At 39.7% G+C, this 12,982-nt stretch overlaps 1 protein-coding gene across 2 annotated transcripts; it reads right to left on the reverse strand.

The window, feature by feature from the left end:
* Positions 1-3,367: 3,367 nt before the first annotated feature.
* On the reverse strand, positions 3,368-6,894 carry LOC124140079. 2 transcript variants are annotated; one of them, XM_048384160.1, is made up of 5 exons: positions 6,807-6,880; positions 5,203-5,318; positions 3,922-4,059; positions 3,713-3,778; positions 3,368-3,438 (listed from the first exon to the last, which is right to left on the reverse strand). In XM_048384160.1, the coding sequence occupies exons 1-4, from the start codon at positions 6,863-6,865 to the stop codon at positions 3,714-3,716; spliced, it is 378 nt and encodes a 125-aa protein (XP_048240117.1). In that variant the 5' UTR covers positions 6,866-6,880; the 3' UTR covers positions 3,368-3,438; position 3,713. The 2 variants fall into 2 exon arrangements, 1 of the variants encoding a protein (XP_048240117.1); XR_007218348.1 differs by lacking the exon at positions 5,203-5,318 and having other exon boundaries at positions 6,807-6,894.
* Between the last annotated feature and the right edge of the window lie 6,088 nt (positions 6,895-12,982).

Genomic DNA, 12,982 nt, shown 5'->3' on the forward strand with positions numbered 1-12,982 from the left:
TTGCTTGAAATATCAAGAGGTCCGCAGTACCACACTCAAAACACTTTCTTCTTTATGTTTCCATTGGACAGCATTTGGTAGTAGAGATCTACAAAAGACATTCGTGAATAATTTACAAACTGTCCTGAGGATCTTTCTTTTATTCCCCTTTACACCAAATTGATTACTTCAAATACGTATGACATGACTTATCGCATTATCCCTATCCACATCATTTGATAGCGCACCTCTTTCTGAGACCTTCTGCGGTTGTAACATTAACAAAAATATATATACCACGTGATGAACCATTCAGTGACTAAATGAGTAATATGTAAATTGTATATTTGCACATATATAATGCGTTCATTTGACTTTATTCTATCAAGTCTTGTTTACGACGTCCCATTTCCCCGACTTCTAAATGTGGAAGTTATAACGTTCAAGTGTACTTACAATACATGCCAGTGTCGCTTCAATTTCTCCAGCGCGAACTGAGTGTTGTATTAGCTGTGCAGTTTTCTATTATTATCCCTGTTAGATGATTTAAGTATAGTGGTAAAATGTTTGTATTGTTTAAGGACACAAGCTCGGAAATAAAGACGATGTGTGATTGCTACTGATTCTTGAATTCTAACATTCAATACACAGAAAAGTCATCAGACATCACATCTATCATAACGATATCTTTGTATTTGTTTTGTCATGATAGAATCTTATGGCGATCAACCGAATATGTGTTCCATAAAGAGATTTGTTTAACTTATATGGATAAGGAATTAATGATACCACCTAAATTGTACCTCACTCACCTCGAACACAGACGTATCATTGCAATAATACCATTAAAATCAGACCTTTAACCCACGATACGATACCACTCTGCGTGAAGACCGATCTAAGACAGGTGGTCGCGTCAGGTGAACTTTCTAATCAGCCAATCAGCGAGGGTCTAACATTTAAAAAAATGGATGTGTGGAAAGAATGTCAGATGATGGGCAAATATGAGAACCAGGACTGGGCCTTCTCTTTTACTGTGACAGGTTTTCATTCACGACAAAAGTAAATACTGTTTGTTTTGGATTTGGAAAACTTGAAGCCATCTTCATTGGCCCTTTTTTTAAATTTCGTTAAGACATAGTTGTAGCTGTCTTTAGATCGTATCCATAATATTTCGACAAGAAATGTTGAAATCGTCCAGAAAAAGTGACCATTCAACACAAGTGTTGAAAATATAGTGTTGAACAAGTTCATTTACTATTTTATCTTTGGTCAGGCAGCGTGCTGGGTCACAGGCAATGCCCTTACACAATATCAGTGTCTTGTGCACTGTGCAGGAAACTTGACATTGACAAACTTTTGTTAATTTGAGCAGATAAACACTTTTCCGTCTCCATGCATACTCTACAAGGAGACAGCGGTGTAAATAGATTCAGTTGAAAAGCTTCTTTTCACAAGCTTCAATAATGAAGAAACGTGTCAGATAATCACACGAGGAGGGGAGGTTAAATGGGTTTTAGTGTCGCGTCAAAGATTATTGCACTTATATAGCGACGTGCATGCATGTGAGTGTGTGGCGCCTTGTTCTAGTCCGGACTAATGACGAGTTTATAGTGCTAGCCCACTGAGACACAATGCCGCAGTGTATAACATGAATACCCCACTCAGACACAGTATCGTGACTCCGAGCCGACCAGTCTTGTTTTAGCCGATTAATGCCGAGAGCTAGGCTGGGTAACAACAAGTACCATCTTTCAACGTCTTTTGCTATAATGTGGCCGGGGATTGAACCCCGGACCTTCTGCTCTCTGGGCGGATGCTCTACAACTAGACCATGGAGGTTGTCAGACTAGGAACTGTCAGAATCTCTATGTCGTCTTTTTGAACACGGTTGTTGGGCAGCCATGTTTGAAAGGAACATGATTCAGCATCCCTTTTCCACACCCACCAACGAGTGTCTACGAGGACAGTCTTATGCTGCAGCAGATCTGCAAGCTGCAAAGACTGATGATAAAGGGGTGTACCTCGGAAACTTTTACACACAAGCTGTAGCTATCTTCCAAATAAAAACCTCAGGCTGGTCCAGCCCATGACAATCAATTGGGGACGTACAGAGTTCGGAAGTCAGCATCACCAGACTTGCCAATGAGCATGCGCCTTCTGGGCATAGGTCTCAAAGCAATTAGATAGTTTGATAAATATACAATATATATAACTGACATTGAGAATGACCAAGGCCAATTTCAATAACACTGCGGCGTCCTGATCATGATCTGTGTGTGTTTGTGTAAAGCACTAGGACTGGATTGAGCAATCATTCATGTTGTTAAGTATTCTCGAATGCTCCTTTTATTGGATTGTCATACATGCGCAGAGCTTAGTCATAACTATCATTTAAAATGATTACTGTATAATGCAAAACGTCGTCGTTCACTTGAGTACAATACATTTAAATAGTCATTTCAATTATATTATTTAGTTAGTTAATAGCATTACCAAACGTCTCAACATACTGCTCTGTGACTTAAATCATAGGTAGCAAAGTAAAGTAAGGTGTAGCTATTCCCTGTACCGTGCTAGCCGTTTGATAAAATATTGTATTATGTGTTGTTGAATCCCAGATTCAACCTGATTATGGTATAGCGTTTGTCTGATACATACCTAAATAATTATAGACAATACTATAATTGTGGAAATATTGATAACATTCACTTCACTCACTCACTCATGGTCTACAGGTTTGAGTGATAATGGTGATGGATGAATACCAAAACACAATATATGTTTTTTTTCTATGTATACATGCTTTAGCTTACGAACTCTCTATACACGTGCCGGGGGCACGGGTGGCCCAGTCGTCTAAGGCGCCGCGATTCGCTGTGCAGAGTTGCGTCCCTTGGGCACGCCAGAAACCTATGATTGTGGGTTCGAATCCCGGTTCGCCCCGATTATGTTTCTAGGTTTGTCAGCACCATACCCGTGCTCGTGGGTTTCACCGAAGTGGTAAACGTCTGAGACCTGCATCACTCCGGGCTTTCCTTCCCACATTAAGCTGACACGCCGCGATATAACTGGAATACTGTTAAAAGCGGCGTAAAACCCAACTCACTCACTCACTCACTATACACGTGCCAACGACGACACAGTTCCTGAAGTTAGTTCCCTGCCACGGACGAAAAAAATGTTCCAATGATGCTTGTCAGTCAGGGCCTTTTAATATATAAACTATTACCAGGGGGTAAAGTAATTTCCAAATAACATACGTGGAACCACGGAGTCAATTGCATCAAATGGTCAGTTTCGGTGACTTGTCTGATAGTCGGCTTTTATCACGTGGATCGTTACATCAAACTTTCACTTCTAAACAAAGAAAACCCAGACACCCAAATCGATTGCAAACATTTTATTTCATTGAAACGTTCCAGTTAATCGGAGATTTTCATTGTTGTTCCATGTCCTCTGTTAAAATAAAATAACGTCATTAGCGAGTGCATACAGAAACATGTATTAGTATCCATACACATACATACACTGTACCAGCTCGTAACACATGTGATTTTTGATAGTTCGCAATGTCATTTCTCTTAAATGTAGCCAGACAATAGCAAACCGAGAATATTATCATTATTGAACATATCAGCAGGAGATCCATTTTGTATGATTTTTTTATATTTTGCTCCCAATCAATGAAAGCACTAATTAATATCGATTCAACGTAATGCTTAATGTTTACCTTATGTGTGGGAGTCTGCGTATCGCTCCAATGCCACAATCTCCTGAGCCTCAAGAACGTGGTTACCTATTGAGAATCATTGTCAATCATTTGATACATTTAATTCATTCGGGAAAGGGCATAGAAATCGTCTTTGGCAGTAATCCTCGGTTCTCTTGTCTCTTAACAGTGGATCCAGTAACAATTGTATGCATACACAAACAACCTACCATTTGAATCAGCAAAGTGCATGAGTTCACGAGCGCCCAGTTGTCCGTACTCTGCTTTCAGTTCGGCCATATCAAGCTTCCCATCTCCATTCGAGTCAACATCTTGAACACCACGCTTACCCTCCGAATCTATCGTTGCTTCAAGTAGAAGGATAGTGTCAGCTTATGTGTGTTTGTTTGTTTGTTTGTTTGTTGTTTAACGCCGCACTCAGCAATATTCCAGCTATATGAGGGCCGTCTGTAAATAATCGAGTCGGGACCAGACAATCATTGACATCATGAGCATCGATTGGGATACGATGACATGCATCAGACTAGTCAGTGAGCCTGACCACCCGATCCCGTTTGTCGCCTCTTACGACAAGCATGGGTGCTGAAAACCCGGAATCGTCAGGGCTCTTCTGTACAGTGGTAACAATCATGGCTATATGTTGAGACGTCACTTCATGTTTGGGTAACCAGTACGGTAGAGGGACTAGTTTATAACACGTTTACAATGATATTTGTTTAACCGCGTGGTGATCACAAATGTTCAAAAAATAAATTCTCACTATTTGAATGTAAAAATGTACATGTACCTGCAAAATGGAATGCCACGTTTGTTCTACGGAATAGGTTGTATTCCTCGTGGAATTTAATTATTTATTCAGAATTCTGACTATACGTGAAAGAACGACGGCTACGATCAGCTATTGAGATCCTTTCTGGCGACATGACCATAATTGGAGTGAGGTAAGGTTTTACGCCACTTTCAGCAATATTCCAGCAATATCTCGGCGGGGGACACCTGAAATGGGCTCCACACATTGTAACCAATTCGGGATTCGAACCCGGGCCTTCGGCGTGACGAGCAAACGCTTTAACCACTAGGCTACCCGACCGCCCCGTCCATAATTGGAAGCATCATATAAGGTTGGCATGAAATACGAAGAAATGTATTTTCTGTATTTAATTACTTAAATCGGTACCGAAGTAGACGATAGAAGAAGTTACTTAAAAACAGACGGACATTTTCACTAAACGTTTCGATTTCTGCCTCAAGCTTTTTAATTTAGTGTGATAAGGTACCTCTATAAAATACGTTGGAACTAATGTAGAAGAGGAGGTCCAGCTTTGAACGTACACCTGAACATACGAAGCATGTTATACCTAGGAATGCGAAATACGGATCATTCATCTGATAACATGTAAAATTTATAATGTCTTGACAACAAACATTCTTTGATAGACATTCAAATTCTTAGATATTCGGACATGGATATGTGCCTAAGTTAATATTACTTCCAAGCAGTGTTGTCCCAAATTTCGTCAGGATCCTGAGAATTGCACCCCAAAAAGCATCAGTCGGCTGGACCACAACCCCAAGCAGCAGGAGAGCAAAGATGAAGCTTCTCATCTTAAAAAGGAATTAATTTATATACACAATAGAGTTAAATGTCTTGAGTGTTTGACCATTGCTATATACAAGTGACCATGAGCTAAGCCACCACATTCAGCTTTGCAGAAGCATCCCATATGCCTACCAGTTTTCAATTATCATGGATTCTAATCCCATCTCTCTCGCATCAAATCTAAAAGATGTTTTAACCGTTTAAGCAGGAATCTGATTGTACACATGTCACAGTGATTTTCTTCATCATTAAATGTGAAAATCTGTGTGAATCACATGCTTTCATTGTAGTTCATGTGGTTGTCCAGACATACTTTGCTTGTATCTTTCGGGCTTTGTTTTGAATGGATCTGTGATAATTGCCCTCCTGCATTACTGTACATGTACTTTATGATCAAATAATACAAAAAATGTTATTGCTCGCGTTGCTTTAATTTACAGCAAAGATATTACAGTTGCGACTTTAAAAGTGAAATCACTCACTGTAAACCCATATTCGCCCCGATGTTCTCGGTTCGTGTAACATACTCGCGATCGCTGAGTTCACCACATCCGCAAACATCTGGTATCTGCGTCAGTTTTCATCAAGCTAACACATCGTGCTCAAACGAAATACGATTGAAAGCGTCGTTTAAGCCCAACGTAATCACTCACTAGACACAAGCTTTGTACAATTTATACCCCCAACCCCTGCAGTGCAAAGTCCCCGTCGTATACAGGGTAAGAATAAGTCCACGTTGACCTATGTTGGTCGTAAGAGGGAGTCTGGCTCGGCGTTTCTGTTGACTGACTATTGACTTTGACTGTTGACTTTGTTGATCGCTGCTCATATAGCTAAGGTGATGTACTGGTCGCTTATATATAACTGGGATATTGCTAAGTCAACAAAAACTAATCCTTTACATTGCCTCCGTGGTCTAGCGGATAGAGTGTCTGCCCAGGCAGCGGAAGGTCGTGGGTTCGATCCCCGGACTCTTCATACAAAAATACGTTAAATTATGAAACTTGTTGTTACCCTGCTTGGCGCTCGGTATTAATGGGCTAAAACAAGGACTGGTTTGCTCGGAGTCTGAGTTGGGTAATCATGTTAAGCTGCGGCATGGTATCTCAATGGGCTAGCACTATAAAATCAGCATCAGCCCGGACTAGTACAAGCAGCCTCACAGATACATGCACACATGCATGCACCTCGCTACAAAAGTGCCATAATCTTGAACGCGACGTTAAACCCCCATTTCACCTCACCTCACTAATCTTTTACAGGAGTCACTGACAGTCACACGCATCTCGTATAGAACAAATATTGCAACAACATACATTATCAAAAGACTCTCACACAACACACATATGTGTGTTGTACAATGTTAATATGGATTAAATGATTTTGTGCTGCTAATGAAAATACAGGTATGTCCATGCTATAGCTACAAGCATTAACTGCATCATGCTTAAACGATGTGTTGACATGTATTATAGAAATAATTCAAATACTTACTTTGATGCACAGTCTAGATCTTGAGATTCACCCAGAAATGTTGGACTGAATGAGCACATACATGGAGATACATATATACTGAAAACCGAGAAACAATTATACTGCTCCCTCACACGTAATTACTTTTGAAATGACGGAACATAAAAGAATATTAATAAACATCACAACTACTAAATTTGACTAAGATTGCTATCACAGACATGGAACAAGTAATGTCATATACTGAACAATAAAATGGAATGATTAAATCTGAATTGGCTAAGTATGCATTATTTTAGTGCTTACCATTCAGTTCCTAATTTCTTGTGTTATCTCGTATGTTATAACGTACCTGTTCGATCATGTTACCTCACAAGACCTTCACTTAGTGCAATTCTACATGTTATTGTTACAATGTACACATGTCGTTTGCCTGTGGTTAAAAATTGTCTCAAGGAAAATATTTAGGGAAGCAGATGTTTGAAAACGATTACAAGAGTGAGTGAGTATGGTTTTACGCCACTTTGTTTGTTTTACGCCACATTTCAATATTCCTGAAATATCACGCCGGACGACTACAAGACATAATGCTCAGAAATGAAAATATTAGCTTTCCTTTCCCATCATCCTCGAACTAAAGCCTAAGTTTGGTTGTATTGTCATGTATAGTCACAACTTTTTACCTTTACTGTGCTTATCGTAAGTGGCGACTATGCTTGTCGTAAGACTAACAGGATCGGGTGGTGAGACTTGCTGACTTGGTTGATGCAAGTCATGGATCCCAATTGCGTGGATCGATGTTCATGATGTCAATCACTGGATTGTCTGGTCCAGACTCGATTATTTACAGACCGCCGTCATATAGCTGGAACATGCCGAGGGCGGCATTCAACACCAACAAGCAAACAAAACAAAACATACAACACTGTGATAATCTCACTCACTCGTGTGTATTTTACAATGCCGCTAAAAATGAATTGAAAGATTGCTCCTTTCAGACTGTCAGAAAAAAACAAATACAAATAGGTCTTGGGTATTTCATTTAACCGAAGCTGAATCGATATTCATATATATTATATAGTGAGTGAGTGAGTTGGGTTTAACGGCGCTTTTAACAGTATTCCAGTTATATCACGGCGTGTCAGCTTAATGTGGGAGGAAAGCCCGAAGTGATGCAGGTCTCAGACGTTTACCACTTCGGTGAATCCAACGAGTACGGGTATGGTGCTGACAAACCTAGAAACATAATCAGGGCGAACCGGGATTCGAACCCACAATCATAGGTTTCTGGCGTGCCCAAGGGACGCAACTCTGCACAGCGAATCGCTACGCCTTAGACGACTGGGCCACCCATGTCCCCATATATTATATATATGCAAAGACTTGGATTGTGTACGTGCTGGTTTAAATGCAGTGTTGGGTGGAATTAAACGGTAAAAGTGTTTGCTTCCCCTGATAGTGTAAAAATACATGGATGAGACAGAGAAGTCACCCTGTGTGACATAAAACTGTAGGTAATGTTTATGTACATGTACTTAGTCGGCGTAATAACATATTGCAAAAGTGTAAGAATCGTCGATATTGTAAGAACCATAACTGTAATAGAGATGCATGAAGTTAGATATACGTGTGTCATTTGTGTTTCGAAGGACAGGTCACAATCATCAGCAGGCCTTATCGTTTTTATCCCCAGTTTAAATTGTCATGTCATTGTACCCATTTCTATGATTTAATAAATGACACGTCATTTCGATCAGATGTTCTTTGCAGCCATTTCTATAACAGCTATATTACCCTGTTTTGCCATTTAGGCCAAATGGAATCTGTTTCGGTGGATAACCTAGACAGGTTATTTATTCTCTTGCATTTACAATGTATTTATCATCCAAAACTGGCTCACACGGGAGATATCGCTTGGATGAGATCAAGCGATATCTACACTGTAGATATCGCTGCAATGAAATTACATCACAATGCTTTGCAGACCATTGTGACGTCACTGGTTATCATGACGTCACAATCAAATGACATTACTAATGGCTCTGCTACTGAAGCTGTTTGCAGTACTTTTTACATTGTAGACACTGCTAATTACTGTCGACAAACTGAAAAAGTTGAAGGAATGATGTTGGACGATAAATAAAATCTCACCCTCGTGTCTTTTCATATCAAATATATCAACACTCGTTCAAAAGAGTTGCAAAAATCCTCGGCAAGCCTCGACTTTTTTCCACTTTTATCAACGAGTGTTGATATATTTGATATCAAAAGACACTCGGGTGAGATTCTCTATATATACACTGACTAAATATCCAGGCGTGTTGTCTATTCTTTGTCAAGGTAGAATTCAGCTTTATGGAATAGATAATTCTTGACGAAGAGATAAGAATATTGTCCGATGTGGACATATACATGCATGCCTATAAACATATACACTTAAAGAAATCCTTGTATTTCTGGCAATTAAGCAGATGTGGAGTGTTTATGCTTAGTATTCCAGTTATATAACGGTGTACAAGCCTAATATGGGAAGAAAGCCCAAAGTGACACAGGTCATGGACTTTCATCACTTTGGTACAAACCTCATTGACAAATGATCATAATCAGGGAATATTTGGGATTCGAACCAACGATCATCGATCATGACACTAATGACACAACTCTACACACACGATCATCGGACCATGACAACTCTGCACAGCGAATAACGGCGAAATGGACGACTGGGCATTTCGTGCCTTCCTGTCATATTTAAAGAATAAGTTGTTCCAGAAAATACTGGAAGCATAGACATTGGCCTCAGGTTTCAGACAGAAATGTCTGTTAGCTGGGCACCCAAGAATATCCGAACTTCAACAAAACAGTCTAGCAAAGGTATGTTCTACTTGTTAAACAGTGATGAAGGGTGAGAGTGGAGGTCATCATGACAGCATGTTATTCACCGAGATGTCCCTGGATATCAAACATAGTTTGTACTTAACGTGTTTTTGCGTTCAGTTCAATCGGCAGCAAGAACATATTATGTAGATAGTTAGATAACATACAGTTACATGCGCATATGACTCACATCTTTTGTCAGTACCCAAGTACAGTAATGGCGTTACAACTCAGTCGTCCTATACAACAAATAATGTGCAATTCCAGTTTTCAAAACACCTCCTTGTACAGACAATAACACAGATACACAATCAATGTGGTTATCGTCAACAACAAGAAATCAATTGTAAATGGAAGGTGGTTAATATTATAGCAGTGGCATATTAATATTTTAGTTTGGTTTGTTTGTTTGTATATATCTATATTAAAATGATGAGGTATAGAATGGTGTATAATATATTAGTATTTAAATAAGAATAAATATAATACAATCATAAAAGGTTATTTAAAATATCAGAGGTTGGTGGCAGTATTCTAAGGTTTGTGGTTTTAGGTATTTGTCAATTATCTTGCCATTTGGTTTTATTTGTCTAGCATTACACATGAAATGAATTTACACCGCTTTTAGCAATACTCCAGCAATATCACGGCGGGGGACACCAGAAACGGGCTTCACACATTGTACCCATGTCGGGAATCGAACCCGGGCCTTCGGCGTGACGAGCGCCGCGAACGCTTTAACTACTAGGTTACCCGACTGCTCCTATCTTCTTACAGCTGTGGTTTAGAATTATGCTGGATCAAGAGTATTGTCTCATTCTGGAACCAGGATGACAACAACGAAACGGAAAACTACAGTCGTTGTTTGAATACTGTTTCAGCAAATTTGTGTCGGCAAATGGACAATAAAATTAGATACATAGCACAATCGTGACGTGATCAAGGGCTATTTGTTTGATTCAAAAATGTTATTTTTTTTTATGTGACTCGAACTGGATATTCATATTCAACAACTTGGAAAAGAATGTCTCCTTGTATTACATATGTTTATGCTTTATACTAAGCTACAGTCTAACAAAGTTAAATATCGGGTTCAATAATTATTGCTTGAAATATCCATCAACGCAAAATCAAGAGGTTCCCAGTACCACACTCAATACACATTCTTCTTTATGTTTCCATTGGACAGCACTTGGTTGTTGTTGGTTTGTTGTTCAACGCCGCACTCAGCAATATTCCAGCTACACGATGGCGGTCTGTAAATAATCAAGTCGGGACCAGACAATCCAGTGATTGACAACATGAGCATCGATCCACGCAATTGGGATCGATGACATGCATCAACCAAGTCAGCAAGTCTCACCACCCGATCCCGTTAGTTGCCTCTTACGACAAGCATAGTCGCCTTTTACGGCAAGCATGGGTGACAGCACTTGGTAGTAGAAATCTACAAAAGACATACGTGAATAATTTATTACCCAAACTGTCCTGAGGATCCCCCATACACCAAATTGATTACTTCAAATACGTATGACATGACTTATCGCAATATCCCTATCCACATCATTTGATAGCGCACCTCTTTCTGAGACCTTCTGCGGTTGTAACATTAACAAAAATATATATACCACGTGATGAACATTCAGTGACAAAATGAGTAATATGTAAAATTGTATACTTGCACATATATAAAGCGTTCATTTGACTTAATTTCATCCCGTCCTATTTACGACGTCCCATTTCCCCGACTTCTAAATGTAGAAGTTATAACATTCTAGTGTACTTACAAGACATGCCATTGTCGCTTCATTTTCTTCAGCGCGAACTGAGTGTTGTATTAGCTGTGCAGTTTTCTATTATAATCCCTGTTAGATGATTTAAGTACAGTGGTAAAATGTTTGTATTGTTTAAGGACACACGCTCGGAAATAAAGTGAGTGAGTGAGTGAGTTGGGTTTAACGCCGCTTTTAACAGTATTCCAGTTATATCACGGCGTGTCAGCTTAATGTGGGAGGAAAGCCCGAAGTGATGCGGGTCTTAGACGTTAACCACTTCGGTGAAACCCACGAGCACGGGTATGGTGCTGACAAACCTAGAAACATAATCGAGGCGAACCGGGATTCGAACACACAACCATAGGTTTCTGGCGTGACCAAGGGACGCAACTCTGCATAGCGAATCGCGGCGCCTTAGACGACTTGGCCACCCGTGCCCCCTCGGAAATAAAGACGATCTGTGATTGCTACGTAACTGATTCTTGAATTCTAACATTCAATACACAGAAAACAGTCGACTGTGCCGAAGGAAAGTCATCAGACAGCACTTCTATTATAACGAAAGCGATTGTATTTGTGTTGTCATGATAGAATCTTATTGCGATCAACCGAATATGTGTTCCATAAAGAGATTTGTTTAACTTATATGGATAAGGAATTAATGATACCACCTAAATTGTACCTCACTCACCTCGAACACAGACGTATCATTGCAATAATACCATTAAAATCAGACCTTTAACCCACGATACGATACCACTCTGCGTGAAGACCGATCTAAGACAGAAGGTCGCGTCAGGTGAACTTTTTTAATCAGCCAATCAGCGAGGGTCTAACATTTAAAAAAATGGATGTGTGGAAAGAATGTCAGATGATGGGTAAATATGAGAACCAGGACCGGGACTCCTCTTTTACTGTGGCAGGTTTGCATTTACGACAAAAGTAAATACTGTTTGTTTTGGATTTAGACAACTTGAAGCCATCTTCATTGGCCCATTTTTTAAAAATTTCGTTAAGACAGAGTTGTAGCTGTCTTTCAATCGTATTCATAATATTTCGACAAGAAATGTTGAAATCGTCAAGAAAAAGTGACCATTCAACACAAGTGTTGAAACTTTAGTGTTGAACCAGTTCATTGACTATTTTATCTTTGGTCAGGCAGCATGCTGGATCACAGGCAATGCCTTCAACACTATATCAGTGTCTTGTGCACTGTGATAGCAAAATGGACATTGACAAACTTTTGTTAATTTGAGCAGATTAACAGATTTCTGTCTCCATGCATGCTCTACAAGGAGACAGTCGGTTCAGGGCGTTCTGTCATTTGTAATCTCTCCGCTGATACCAGAGGCACGTAACCTTTGGCGGTTGTAAATAGATTCAGTTGAATAGGTTCTTTTCACAAGCTTCAATAATGAAGAAACGTGTCACACGAGGAGGTGAGGTAAAATGGATTTTAGTGTCGCGTCAAAGATTATTGCACTTATATAGCGACGTGCATGTACGTGTGTGTGTTTGTGTGGCTGCTTGTACTAGTCCGGACTG

Source organism: Haliotis rufescens, unplaced genomic scaffold, assembly GCF_023055435.1.
Source record: "Haliotis rufescens isolate VD_foot unplaced genomic scaffold, xgHalRufe1.0.p SCAF_5, whole genome shotgun sequence".
Lineage (NCBI taxonomy): Eukaryota > Metazoa > Mollusca > Gastropoda > Lepetellida > Haliotidae > Haliotis > Haliotis rufescens.